The sequence below is a fragment of the Opisthorchis viverrini genome (assembly GCF_000715545.1).
Source record: "Opisthorchis viverrini unplaced genomic scaffold opera_v5_109, whole genome shotgun sequence".
Lineage (NCBI taxonomy): Eukaryota > Metazoa > Platyhelminthes > Trematoda > Opisthorchiida > Opisthorchiidae > Opisthorchis > Opisthorchis viverrini.
The window spans coordinates 1,342,059-1,355,078 of record NW_008751764.1 but is presented as its reverse complement, the minus strand read 5'-3'; the positions used below and the strand labels follow the sequence as shown (position 1 = coordinate 1,355,078).

General features: G+C 43.6%; 1 protein-coding gene across 1 annotated transcript; it reads right to left on the bottom strand.

Moving 5' to 3' along the window:
- Window positions 1-11,291: 11,291 nt before the first annotated feature.
- T265_05641 (hypothetical protein) lies at window positions 11,292-11,923 on the bottom strand (the record flags this gene model as incomplete). The annotated part of the gene is made up of 4 exons (XM_009170700.1): window positions 11,292-11,386; window positions 11,426-11,486; window positions 11,528-11,677; window positions 11,804-11,923. 4 exons carry the CDS (start codon window positions 11,921-11,923, stop codon window positions 11,292-11,294), a joined length of 426 nt encoding a protein of 141 aa, XP_009168964.1.
- Between the last annotated feature and the right edge of the window lie 1,097 nt (window positions 11,924-13,020).

Genomic DNA, 13,020 nt, shown 5'->3' with positions numbered 1-13,020 from the left:
TATTGGCCAATCCCCTCATGTCTAATGTCCACATGAAAGTGTGCATTCGGTGAGCGCGTACCCCAGTAGGATCGGTTGGCCAGTCACAATCTTTCACACTCTAAACCACCAGGGTAGCTTCTCGCCCATTTCAGAGTAACGCCTTTTTGAACCCGCTATCCTACTAGGAGACAACAACACCTGTGGTCTTCAACCTGCAATATCACCTGACTGGAGCGGTAAAAATCATTCCGCCAGAAGGCATCATTGTAATACTTTGTATGTGCGACTGGTTATACCGCGGAGAAAATTAGACGGATGGCTTCAGAACGTGGTCTAATGTTGACCTAATGCTATGCCATAAGAATTGAACTGTGTGGTACTCTAAAACTGACCTCTTCTTGTTTGTCCGCCGATCTAATTTCATGGGATTCACATGGGTATTAGCATACTGCACTTCGACTGTAAGCAAACCGGTTGTAGTTTGTCCACTGTGAACACGCGTCCATCTGTACAGCCAACGTTGGCCAGCAGATTCGTCTTCAATGCTAGTCGATCACCGTGATCAACTGGATATTAACTAACATTCTGCTCGTCCAAGCCACATGATGGCGAGTTCAACTATTTGCTAATGTTCTCATCAATCGACACTTGGTGGGGAAAGGTGGGAAAGACGAGCTGTTTGAGAATGTTGGTAGTCTATTCTATAGGGTACGTTAGACGACCACAGCTTTTGGTGGTTGACATTTATGTGCACACTACAATACGTCTTACTGAGGCCCCTTCGAAAAAGACTGACAGCGATTAGATCACCTGTCGTTCGTAGCCACCATCCTCAAAACAATTCTTCGCTAGTCCCTAACCACATATTTTCTTGAGAAGTCTCAGACTGCTCCCGATTTAGAGTACTTTGTCTGATCTGTCGGACAACACTTATTAAATCAGTGACTTACTTACCCAATGTTGTATTGAACAGAATCGTAGGCTTCCACAAATTCTTTCGACCACGGTAATGTGCCGTTATCGGAGAACCCAGTATTGATTCATTTTCGTCTCTTCTGAATTGAATAGGCTTTCGGTGAAGAGAGACGAAAGTTTATTAGCGCGCCCTCACTGGGCTGGCATCAGTTTTCGGAGTGGCCCGTCACAACGAACATAGCCACTTAACCCTCTCCCAGGGTGAGTGATGCGATGTGCGGTCTTCGCTGAGCCTTAGGTGCGTTCAGCCTAAACTCGAAGGCTGGAGGGTTGAAAGGAGGGGACAGTTCTAAAGTCGTCAGTTTGTCCAGCTGATGACCCATAGTAGTCATGCCAAATGATGGCCGACAATGTATGTGAACGGTGATTACTCTAACCCTCACCATTCATGTGACGGACCCAAGGCACACATATATAGCTAGTTAGTGCCTGACATCATTTAGCTAGGTTTGTACGACGATAGTCTTGTAGAATAAACTTTGCCACCATTGTAGTTTTAAGGCTTGCTTTGGGATGTCCCTGCATTATGAAAACGTAAAGAAAAATTCAGTCAAACACAGTATGAAACATTATCACACAACATAATAAAATGCAACGCGACACAATATAATAAGAGTTATCACAATGCACACCAAATAAATACGAAATAACACTTGATACATACTGAAACATGAAAACCGGGAACACAAACTAGCGTCATTCAGTGGCAAACTGCCAGGGTCTTCTATGAAGCGCGGCGGTGACTCTCGTCAGGATGGCAATGAGTTCTCTCTTCCATCCACATTGAACGGTGATACGCTGTTGACAGACCTCCAAAAATGGCTTGTATGTTACTGTGACGTGTCTGAAGCTGTTTGCATCAAATGAAGGCTGTCAAGGTGTGCGAAAATCCACCTACTTACCAGTAGCTTGTTATATAGTCAAATCTCTCCTGAAGGCAAGATACCACCTGATTTCGAAAAAATGACGATAATAGCAGTCCTATCGTGGATCGCAATCCATTCATCCAATAACAACGATGTTCAGTAGTGTATCCTTTTGCTTTATTCGCCCTAGAAGAGCAGCTGTTTAGCTAAGAAAAGGAGAAAACACTGGAACTAACCATTTGCGTAGGGTGATCTATCCACAGATTGTTCCAGGCGTCCAAACAATGCAGTCATCTCAGCTGTCTAGTTAATGAGGGTAGGGTCCATGGCGTAACGGAAGTGACCAACACTCAAACCGCTTTCAACACTTTAGCGGGCGGAATGTCGTGATAAACCCATTGTGTTGGTCATGTGTTAGCTTCGAAATGATTGCAACATAGTAGTATTCGTTCTAAGGCTATGCAGATTGTGATTATCCGTCGGCATTCACCGTGCATGCTAATGCATACTGAGGATACACAGTAGTACATTGGTTGGGGTGGCACCCTTTCGGTGTCTAACTATCATGCCACCAGAAGGAAGCACCAGGGCTGGGATACTGCCAAGTTGCCCAAACCTGGCCAGGGGAAGTCGAGAGTCAGAGGTCGGATTCGAACCACGGACCTTTACGGGCAGTAAATTCGCGCTCTAACCACCCTACACTGGTTGCATTTCCGACAAATTCGCTCACTTGGATCCCATCGTAGTGAACGACTGTACAATGTGCTTATGTTTTTCGCCACCTGGGTACGTTTGAGTTCCACCTGTAGCAATAACAACCGGACAAATGTGCACTGAGTGTGCGCAATGACTTTACCGCCCACCCATTTTTCGGATAAAACGGACAGTTTCTATCCAACTTTCATCAACCTTTACTGGAATGTTAACGGAGGTGGATAAATTTAGGTACCCTGCCTGACATGCTTATAGAAAGTTCTCTTGCCAGCGCCCCTGACAAAAGTGATCCAAAACGAGCTTTCTTCTTCCGCAGATGCGTAGATTTTTAGACATTCTTTTCTTATGTGTAATCGTCCTAATTGGCAAAAATTCTTCCTCCCCAGAAGAGACCAAAATTTTATCAATTCCTTTTGTCCGACTTGCGACCGGGTGTCTTAGAATTCCTTACTTACGATTGTTGCAAGTTTGTCTCTGTGAGGGAAATAGCAAAGATCTGTCTTACTGGAGTTTGCTTGTCGAGAAGCCATTTGGGAAGCTCGAAGACGGAATATAGGCATGACTGTTTGCATGAACCTGATTAAGAATCCGCTTCACTTGGTTGGTCCGAATGAACCAGTGTTTGTTTGGGCGCACCCGTGAATGATCTATGAATGAGAAACTGAACTGACGGCAAAAAAATTATCATCATAACAGGATGGATCGAATTAGACTGTTTCGCATGTGTCCCGTCCGTTGTCCTGCTCTAAACACGTTTCTAACCGCATGTGAACACCCGACGAGATAAGCGAAATAATTGAATTCAGTCTATCCCATTATGATGCTTCGTTTTGTTCTCATGGAACAGAACTTAACTCGAGTTTGGTAGGGCTCATTCCGACTTCCTGTTATGTCTCTTCCCTTCGTAACACGGGTTTTCCTTCGCCTGACTGCTATTCTGCCACCCCATTCAAGACCTATCCCCTGTCTAAACACAGTTACTTTTCCATTTTAGGCCTTTCAAGGAGTCCATTCATAAGAGCTATCATTCATTCACAGATTTACATCGGTCCAAATGACTGATCGCCTTTCCTACATCAAGCCACCTGTTTGTATTCGCAGACCCAATTACCCATCTGAGCTGCATTCACGAGCGTGAGAGACATGCTGTAGGCCTGTTGGTGAATAGCACTTTTTCAAACCAGACTGGCAGTTTGGTGAGTTCGCTTTAAAACTGTGCTACCAAACCGCATGGCATAATTAAATTTCACTCTCAGAATTCCACTGCTTTCATCTGTATGTGAGCTGATCTCACTGGTCCCAAGCATCTACGGGGCAGACTTCAACAGCGCAGCCCTACCTATGAATTACGGTTAGACTAACAGTGGTCGGTTGACAAACTTGATGCATGTCCGATATTGGGGGAAGTGTAAATCAGCTGGCTCACTGTGGCTAGTGAAATTAACCGAAAATATGATAAGTCAGGAAGTGATAGATAATGCTGAAAGTACCCACACTTATTTGATTTTCCACTACACCTTCTGACTGTGGGACATTTTAGAGGTGAATTGACGGTAAATTGTGAAGTGAACTACATTCTGTACAGAATTCTGTGTAAAATCCACTGCTGTTCTGAAAGATCCAAAATTAAGCTGACTACTTTTTGACTACTTGTGTTGGACTCTGTTGGAATTTGTCCACATCCGAAAATTCACGACGAAATTCGATCGATTTTCTTAGATTTTCGCGAACCATTGTCGCCATATCAATATTTATGAGCTAATCAATGCTAAGGGCAAGTGACCGTCTAAAGGATTTATGTGTCAAGCCAAACTGTACTGAGTACGAAATGAACGGACAAAAGAACCTAAAATGGCAAACAAAACTACTCCATCAGACGAAGTTGGCTACCCTAATGGGGGTAACTTTTTACTGCAACCATATGTGAACAGCTAGTGAGTGCCTGCAATACAGTTAGATGCAGTTGGAGCGAATTAGGCCTTCACCACTGACACATGCATTTGGCCCCAAGAATGCTTATTCAGATGTGGATCACACACTGCATTTGTCAAACTGAGAGAAAACAACAGAACCCTCATTATACGAAGATTTCACACAACCGATGCCTGGAAGTGACAGACCACTTGAATCATTAGCGAAATTCACTCATTTGCAAACTAATTAGGCTTTTCGAGAGACTCACCTGGAACCCAGCTGGATCTCTCGTTTGTGATGTTTCCAGGCAGCTGAATGTGCTGCTTCATGTGTCAGTAACCACGATATTCGGGATACCGCGACACATGTATGTTTGTAATGCACTACTAATGAGGTTGCTGTCGACAAATTTTCAGCAACCTTATGAGTAGTGCATTACAAATACACTTGAATCATTTTTATACTGTGAATACAATACCCCCTTTTTATGATACAGAAGTTGATGAGGATAACATTGCAATTCAGCCTGTTTCGCGACGCGAGTTCTCCAAGAAACGAAGACTCGCCAGTAATCGGGCGGGGAACAACTTGAATTTGGACATGAACAAACGAGTGGTCAACAGCTTCACTTGTAAATTTAGCTCAACTCCACTAAAGAGGAATCAGAATGGACTGAGTTCTACTCATCCCGGATAAGTCAATCCGTAGTAACTCCGTACTTGATCGTGGTCCAATTTTCAGTCAATCTGTAAACCAATGATAATTCATCTCCCGGATTTGTTTAATTTTTTAAAAAAGACCAAGTTATGCGCAGTAGCTGAGTGGGTCAGGACCACCAGAAGATATCGAAAACATGCTCTTATGGCTATTTGTATACATACAGTGGCAGTTAACCTCCCCTATAATAGAGTATTATGCAAGGAATTAACTACACATGGGGTTGAACTGGAGGGCCAAGTGGTGATACACTCGGGTTGAAGAAATTCACAAGCAGTCTTGCTCAGTTCGGCAGCTCTCCTGAACTAATGAAAGTACATTTAGTTGGCACTCCTCTCTTTGTGAGGCTATATATATATATATATATATATATATATATATATCGCAATGAGCTAAAGCAAATTTTTAATGCACATGTTGAACCATGTTTTTGTTTTGGGTTGGACGTTCAAGCAATAGTTCGAGGCCAGATGCACGCGACTGCTATTCCTTATAAAAAGAGTTTGCTGCATAGACATCCATGTTGGGAGTTTCAATGAATATCTGGAACTCAACTCTATACTGATCTGATTACAACAGAAAGACAGTTATTGGCTAACATTTGGCTCCAGAGACCTTGCCGGTTCACGAACGCTCGTGGTATATTCACGCTAGTAAACAATTCTACGTTTTACTACAATAATGATCTAAGAGCAGCCTCGGTATCGGTAGTCGGATATACACGACCTTTTAAAAACGTCACAAGTTGGTGAACACGATGTTTTTCACTTTTATTAGCATTTACGTGGCTACCAATATAGCCATAGTGATCCACAACATCAGTGTTTTTCTTAGAGGAGACGAGATTGCTCGGTGATTAGAACGCGAAATCGCTGAACGGAAGGTTCTGATCCGAATCCGACCCCTGCCTCTCGAATTCTCCTGTCTAGGTTTGAGTAACCCGGCAGTATCCCAGCCCTCGTGTTTCCTTCGGGTGGCATGGCAGTTGGAAACTGAAAGGTTGCTACACGTGAATGAGTTTTCATCTTTCTTTGTACCGCATACAGCGCATTCGAAATTCGGGTTCCCGCAGTATGATGTTCAAAACCTGGTAAAGCAAAATACCTACTGGGGAATGGTATTATTCCGGTCAGCCTGCCAAAGGCTTGTTGAGCCCTACTCGTATAGGAACTTCAGCTAACCCGCCACAAACTTTCGGACACCCATGGACATGAAATTAGGCTCAAGTCTGTCGGAGGTATCACCCGCACAAATTTGCCCGAACTCCGCTGTCCCGAATAGTTAGCTTTTATAAGAATTTCGCCTTCAGATATATCACTCCGTCAGAAATGTTGTAGAATAAGTTTTTTCATAAAAATCGTGCCATCTGGACTTTTGTGGATGTACAATACTACAGGTTACTGTTTAACTGTTACGATCCTAAACACTCTGTGTACATTTTATTTCCGATCGGTGGTGTGTGTCGGGTGCCGCGTCCATAACAAAACATACGGTGCTGACTTTCACAAATGGGGTTCTCAATTCGTTCACAACGTACTTCCAACAGCCGAGAATGTGAACTGGTGCTGAATAGAAGCCCTGAGCTCATTTACTCGACCTCTCTAATGTTCAACTATTTATGGGTACTTCGTTTACGTTTCACGCTGCGCGAGAATTTTTTTGCAGGAAATTTTCAAATACAGGCTCATAGTGGTGACGCGTCTGTAGGTATACCATTGTCAAGAAACATCCAACTGGAAAGCTATTGAATTCTGGACGACAATTGTTTTCTAACAAAATATCGTTATTACCCGAGTAGTTTAATGGGCAAAATTTTTAAGCAGACTGAGGAAAACCTAGTGTTAGCATCAGAACGCATGGTTTTAGAACTGAGACTGTTAAAGCTTCTACCGTTTGTATTTTTCCGTAAAAATTCAGGCTTCACTTCTGCCGATGCATTGTTTATTTTATTTTGTATTCGATTTTGTGGCGGGTGACTCACCAGGGGAGTAAGTGACCTAGAAAAGAAGTATAACAACACTACTTAGTAAATTTAGATAGGTTGACAACTGCCGCCCCATTAGATGAGGACCTCGAGACCCAACTAATAAATGTTCAATGACATCGATAGACATGGTTCAGTCAGTAGGGCCGTGCATCAAAGCTGTCGTCTTCAGTGCGTAGCTGTCCAGTTTCCCTGAATCGTGCCGTCGCCTAGAATGTTCGGCTACATCTACCACGCTGTCTCCTTTCAGGCAGCTGAAGTCAAAACACCTCTGGTTTATAGGAGATAACATGACTGACTTGAGGTAACTTCTTTATTGAGTAAAAAGTCGAACCACTTAGTCCATACTTGAACTGAAGATGTCATGGACTAACTGCATGATGGAACCTTGCATAATCTGACTGTACTGATCAGCTGTATTGGCCCAGTTTCGTCCACATAATTTTACTTTATCCACAAAGAGGTGATTGCCTGTCACTTATCTTCAGACCCCCCTGTTCCTTGGTGGCTCTCCTCGAAATACCGCACCAATGAACACTCGTCTGGATCAACTATGATCCGCCCCTCATTTCTTTCAAATAATCAGCAAAACAGTGCATCTGGCCAACATGACAGAATTTTGATGGATGCATTCTCATGAGTGGCAAGCAGTTGCTTTTGCTGCGAAGATGTATAGCTATTACCTGAGGCGTACAGAGCAATCCGATAATGGTAAAGGGGGAAAGTTGTTGCGACATAGCTAAACCATACAATAAACACTTAGTTTTATGCCACCTTTCTCATTTACCGTATAACACAGCACAAAAACCACTAAGAAGTATGACTGCAGCTGCAGAAAAGTGGTGATCAAGTCTATGCTGTTCCTAAAGCGAACGCTTACTGAAAGTCGGCCACGTTTGCTTAGCTACCAGAAGGAAAGGTACCTAAGAATATAACATCGAACGAACGAGGAAGCTGGTAACGTCAAATCGCGCAGGATTGATGGCTGAAATCTTTTGCTTTTAGTTTGATACTGAGCACAGGAAAGTCAACCAAAAGGGCTGAAACCATCAACCATTGGTGTATGCAACAAGCCAGAATCCTGTAAGGTTGTTGGGATTGATCGTACTAAAAAGGTAGCAGATAAGTACTTCTCGCGACTACGGCTGAGATAAGGTGATTCACAGAAGTCAAATAAGTTTATTCCTCGGTCACGCGCAGAAGCGGTCGCCCGAGCAGCTGTCTAAACTGAGATCAAACTGGACATCGAGAAGTTGGATAACAGATGAGATGGACCGAGTGGCAATTATGGGGGCGGTCGACAGCGTTATCCAAAACCTGCACACAGTGGACGGGCACTAGTCAGTCTACATAAAACAGAAAGAGCTGACCTTATTTGGAAGTGCTAAATACGATACGGTAGCGTCGCAAAAAGTAAAACATTACGCTCAGTATTAGTGCGATTTAGGGCCCTGTCAGCTGAGAGGCCTGGATGCTGCATACATAAAATTGAATGCAACGGGTGCATAATGACTTGTATCAAACAAAGATTAGGATCGATGAGCGTAAGAACAGACAATGAATATTGGACACAGGAGAGACATGCACATAGAGGAAGAAAACAGATTATATGCAGAAAATGTGGAGGTTCTGAATCAGGGACTACGATTCACACTACCGACATCGAACATAATGCGGTGACAATTACCGCACACCATAGTGCGAATAAAATAGAGGCCGCAGAGCTGGCAAGCATGTGGGAAGCAGTTCCTAGTAGGCTGTGTCAAGTGGCGGTGTGCCATCATCAATCAAGAAAAGTCATCACCAGGAGTTTTGACCTTAAATGGGAAGGCCCAATCCGAGCAGAACTCGTAACGTCTCTCAAAAACTGTTGTAGCACTTATTTACCCACATGGACGGAAAAATTTCGAAAACGGCACTAGACCAAATGACCTGAACCAGAAGAACCAGGGCATAAATTCAGCTCAGATTCATGTAGGCTTCCTTCCTAGTCTAGCGATATTATAAAATGCAATCGTTCACGCTTACAAAATTCTTAGCAGGTTGGTTGTAGGCGATCTTGCCGATTGATTCAGTCAGTCTTAAAAGGTCACCCAGACTCAGAAGCCAGTTACTCCGCCTGGCATGGCCCTGGTAGCAAGGCGACATTTTGCTCAACAATAAATCAGCAAATTCCCTTTGAAATGCTGTTAGTAGAAAGGATATGTTTTTCGTAATACAATACAGCCACCACAAGTACGATGCGGATATGGCTGACCAGATGCTTCAGAGTTTGGTATTGTGAGCAGCGAGGATGAAACGTACTCAAACCTTCGAAAAACGTCGTCTTGGGACCATAAGTCATGCCAGCAAATCCACGAGACAATTGGAAAGCGAGTGTTTGGTCAATCCACAAGGATTTCAGTCAAATGATGTGTGCTGTCGGTGATAATATATATCTTCAAACTGAGCTCGGACATTTACTGAATGCGTGCTCTCTGGTGATACACACAACTGCGATCCAATGGATAAGGCTTCTTTTTTCTCAGTGGGTGGCATCAATATTGGTATCATAGTAGTGCATGGAAAATTTACCATTCCAAATGTATTTCTTAAGCAGCAATGGACGATGAGCATGCACAAGGGTATAATTTCCACACAGGCGTTGGCACTGCCAGTGATTTCCCGAATGAAACCTCCAGTTTGACGAAGTGAACGTTGGTCGTGACTAGATATCAGTTGGTTACCACGCACATACTATAGGTGTGAAATGAGCAAATTTTGGCATTTTTTCGTTGACGAACATGCCTTCTGAGACTTTTGGATGGATATTTGGCCGGATCTTGTCAAGCCATTTGGTGTTGTATCGATCAAGACCGGTGTCTTCTGTTGTGTAAATTAATAATGCTCACTGCATAAACTGAGCACCAATACTTTTCAATGAGGGACCATTTTGTTCACCCAGTATTCCCCTTGGAAAGCGGTAAATATAACATTACCTGAGAGGGAGTCATCGATAGTTCGATCAACCGTTTGCGTGAATTACTGTCGAAATTATTCGACACTATCTTTGCTGGTAATACAGAAGTCGAAATCACATCTTCATTTGTGAAAAGCCCGATTAGCTATGCACGCCATCATTGACGACCAATACCACTGTCCCTAACTTCCTCTTAGTTGCTGTTATGTTTTGGTGAACGGCATCGACTTTTCAGCAAAGAGAAATAAATTGGTAATTGAGTGCTCTGCTGTGGTTGCTTACAAGAACTCACAAGACTATGCTTATGGAACGCAGGAATTTATGGAACCGCATCGACAACCTTTCAGTTCGTACTCTTAAGTGAGTTGAGGTTCTAGGGTCTTCAATGGTAAAGTAATCGAAGTTGCTATCCAGACTTATTCAATATGGTCCCATTTGTGACTGAACTATTTTAGCCAAGACCCGACGATGGCATTAAGCAGGATATTCACAGGGCAACACTGACCTGAAGCAATCCACAGGTTCATTAGAGAAGATGCAGTCAGAAGAATCGTACTACAAGTTCGGATGTGAAACATGCTAGGCTCTAATCCTTTGCGGTTTGTTTCAGGCGTCTGACTGATCTACCTTCTGGTGTAAACATTGAAGCCGCTAATACGCATACGCCCTATAGGTCTACAAAAAACACGGGAGTGGTGCGGCTGAACTACAAAAGTGGCAAAGTCAGATTCTTCCTGACTGACCAGACGAGGGATCCCTATTATTATCTGTGTGCTACTTAACCGAGTAGTGTAAGATGGAGGGCTCTAACCCAAGCACCTGACAAGACAGAACCCAAACCCGGTCACGGTGATGAGGAAAGAAGGGAAAGCGATGGAGATTCACCTAACGATCGTAAGTTAACAGCGAGTCCCTGCGCTTGTGCTTGCACTACGTACCACTGAGCTTGCACGGTGGCACTCGCTTCCGGTCTAAAGTATACCACTCTGTTGCTCACATGACGTTTTCTGATATCATCCGCAAGTTGGTACTATCCAGGTGTTTCAGTTGGTCTGTTAAAAACATTGCAAAAGCCCGATGTACACAAACAGGAGAAAGAGCAAATCCATGAATTTATTACACTGCTAGTGCCAAAACACGAATAAAAACCTGAAATAATGTACAAATAAAACTTCGAAGATCACAGTTCCTCGCTGCCATGTTCAGCCGATACAGTGGTGAACTCAACAGTGATTCCATTCAACTCATAACCACCTTTATTCCCAATGTTTTTCACTGACGGGTAAAATTTAACTTCGAACAAAACAAGCTTACCAGCACCGTCTGTCTTGTCGAAAGTAAAATCCGTCTGAGGCAAAGTCCGCTTATCGTTATTCTATAATAAGAAAAAAGCATAAGTAATGGCGTGGCGCATACCCAAGCAGTCCCTGAGAGAACATCGCTCTTAGGATCTGCTCTGAGCAGGAAGGAGTAGAACATCAGGTAACTGCGGCGTCCACCCTCTCGCTCAACACGGCAACCGAAATTCAAATCATCTCTGATTTTAAAAAGGGTCAGCTGCCACATCTTCATCATGCTCACGAGTAAAGCGTGATAAACTCACCTCATTTGTCCCACCCTGACAGCTATATGTAAATTCGCAGCGGACGCCATACTAAGTCTGCCGTGATATTTGAAGTTACATTAACGCACCCTTGAAATAGTTTCGGTGTGTGGTTTTCCGTCTATCAGAGTAGAAAACTGATTTACGGCCTTGTCTGCCTCTTCTCCAATCACTAATACGAAGAGAAAACACAACCCCAAAAGATACATATTGTGCGGGTTTACGTGTATCGTTTTAAACGCGAGTACCTTGGGGGTACTGTAGTATGCCGTGTCTGCCAAATTGATTGATTTATATGTGACACCTTGCTTACTGGGCTTTGTCTCATGAGCTTTCTTTCTGTTTTCCATCCACAGAAATTGGGGTGAACACCTGCCTCCAGAGAACCACTGCCCCCTGGTGTTTCCATAGCGTGCTTACTACGGGTACAAACAAGCTATGGCAATTCAGTGAACGGAACTCGTGTCCCCAGATGGCCGGATGTAGAACACTGATCGAAATTATTTCCAGATTCATAAACAATTTACTTCAGCTCGGATTTCAGACATGTTCGAACTTGCATGGAATCTTGCTGGAGACTTGCTCGGCTTGTATGCGAGCAGGAAGCCGAGGGTTCGATTCGGTTCTGTTTATGGATCCTGATTGTATGTCTGAAAGAGCAAAAGAAGGAAAAGAGGTTTCACCACCTATGATGGTGGTTTCTGAGGGGTTTTCGGTAGATTTGTACCTATCAAACCGATGCGGTCGTGCAAGTTGGTGGAAGAATTCTTTCGTTGATTGCTCTATTTACAGAGTTAGCTTGTGTCATGTTGTTAAATTTTTACTCCAAAATAACCTGCGCGTGAATGCCTCTGTCGGATTGCACTGCGTTTCAGCGATACATCCACTTTCTGTCATTAGCCTAATCATTGTTGACCAATCGCTAGAGCTATGGGTGGGCCACGACAGATGCGGACGAGATGGATGTCCGTGAGATATAGGACGGGGACTGCGCTGTCGAGCCTGCCGGGCCTGATAGCATTTTGAATGTACGGGTTTGCAGGGCGACCAGGTAAACCTATTATCTAACTCTCCTAACCTGCATGTATTCGTCGGCTAACTTCTACCTCAGGAGTGCTGTGCATTCCACAACTGACAGGACAGCTATAAAAAAGACGAAACAAACTCACCACTTCTGAGTGGAAAAGACCGATGCGAATGTTCTGTTCCAGTCGGGAATTTTGAGAAAACACGGGTAATTCTTTCAAAAGCTCTAAAAGAAAAACCTAAAGAACAAAATGAGCCGACTGAAACTGATAACGATTTT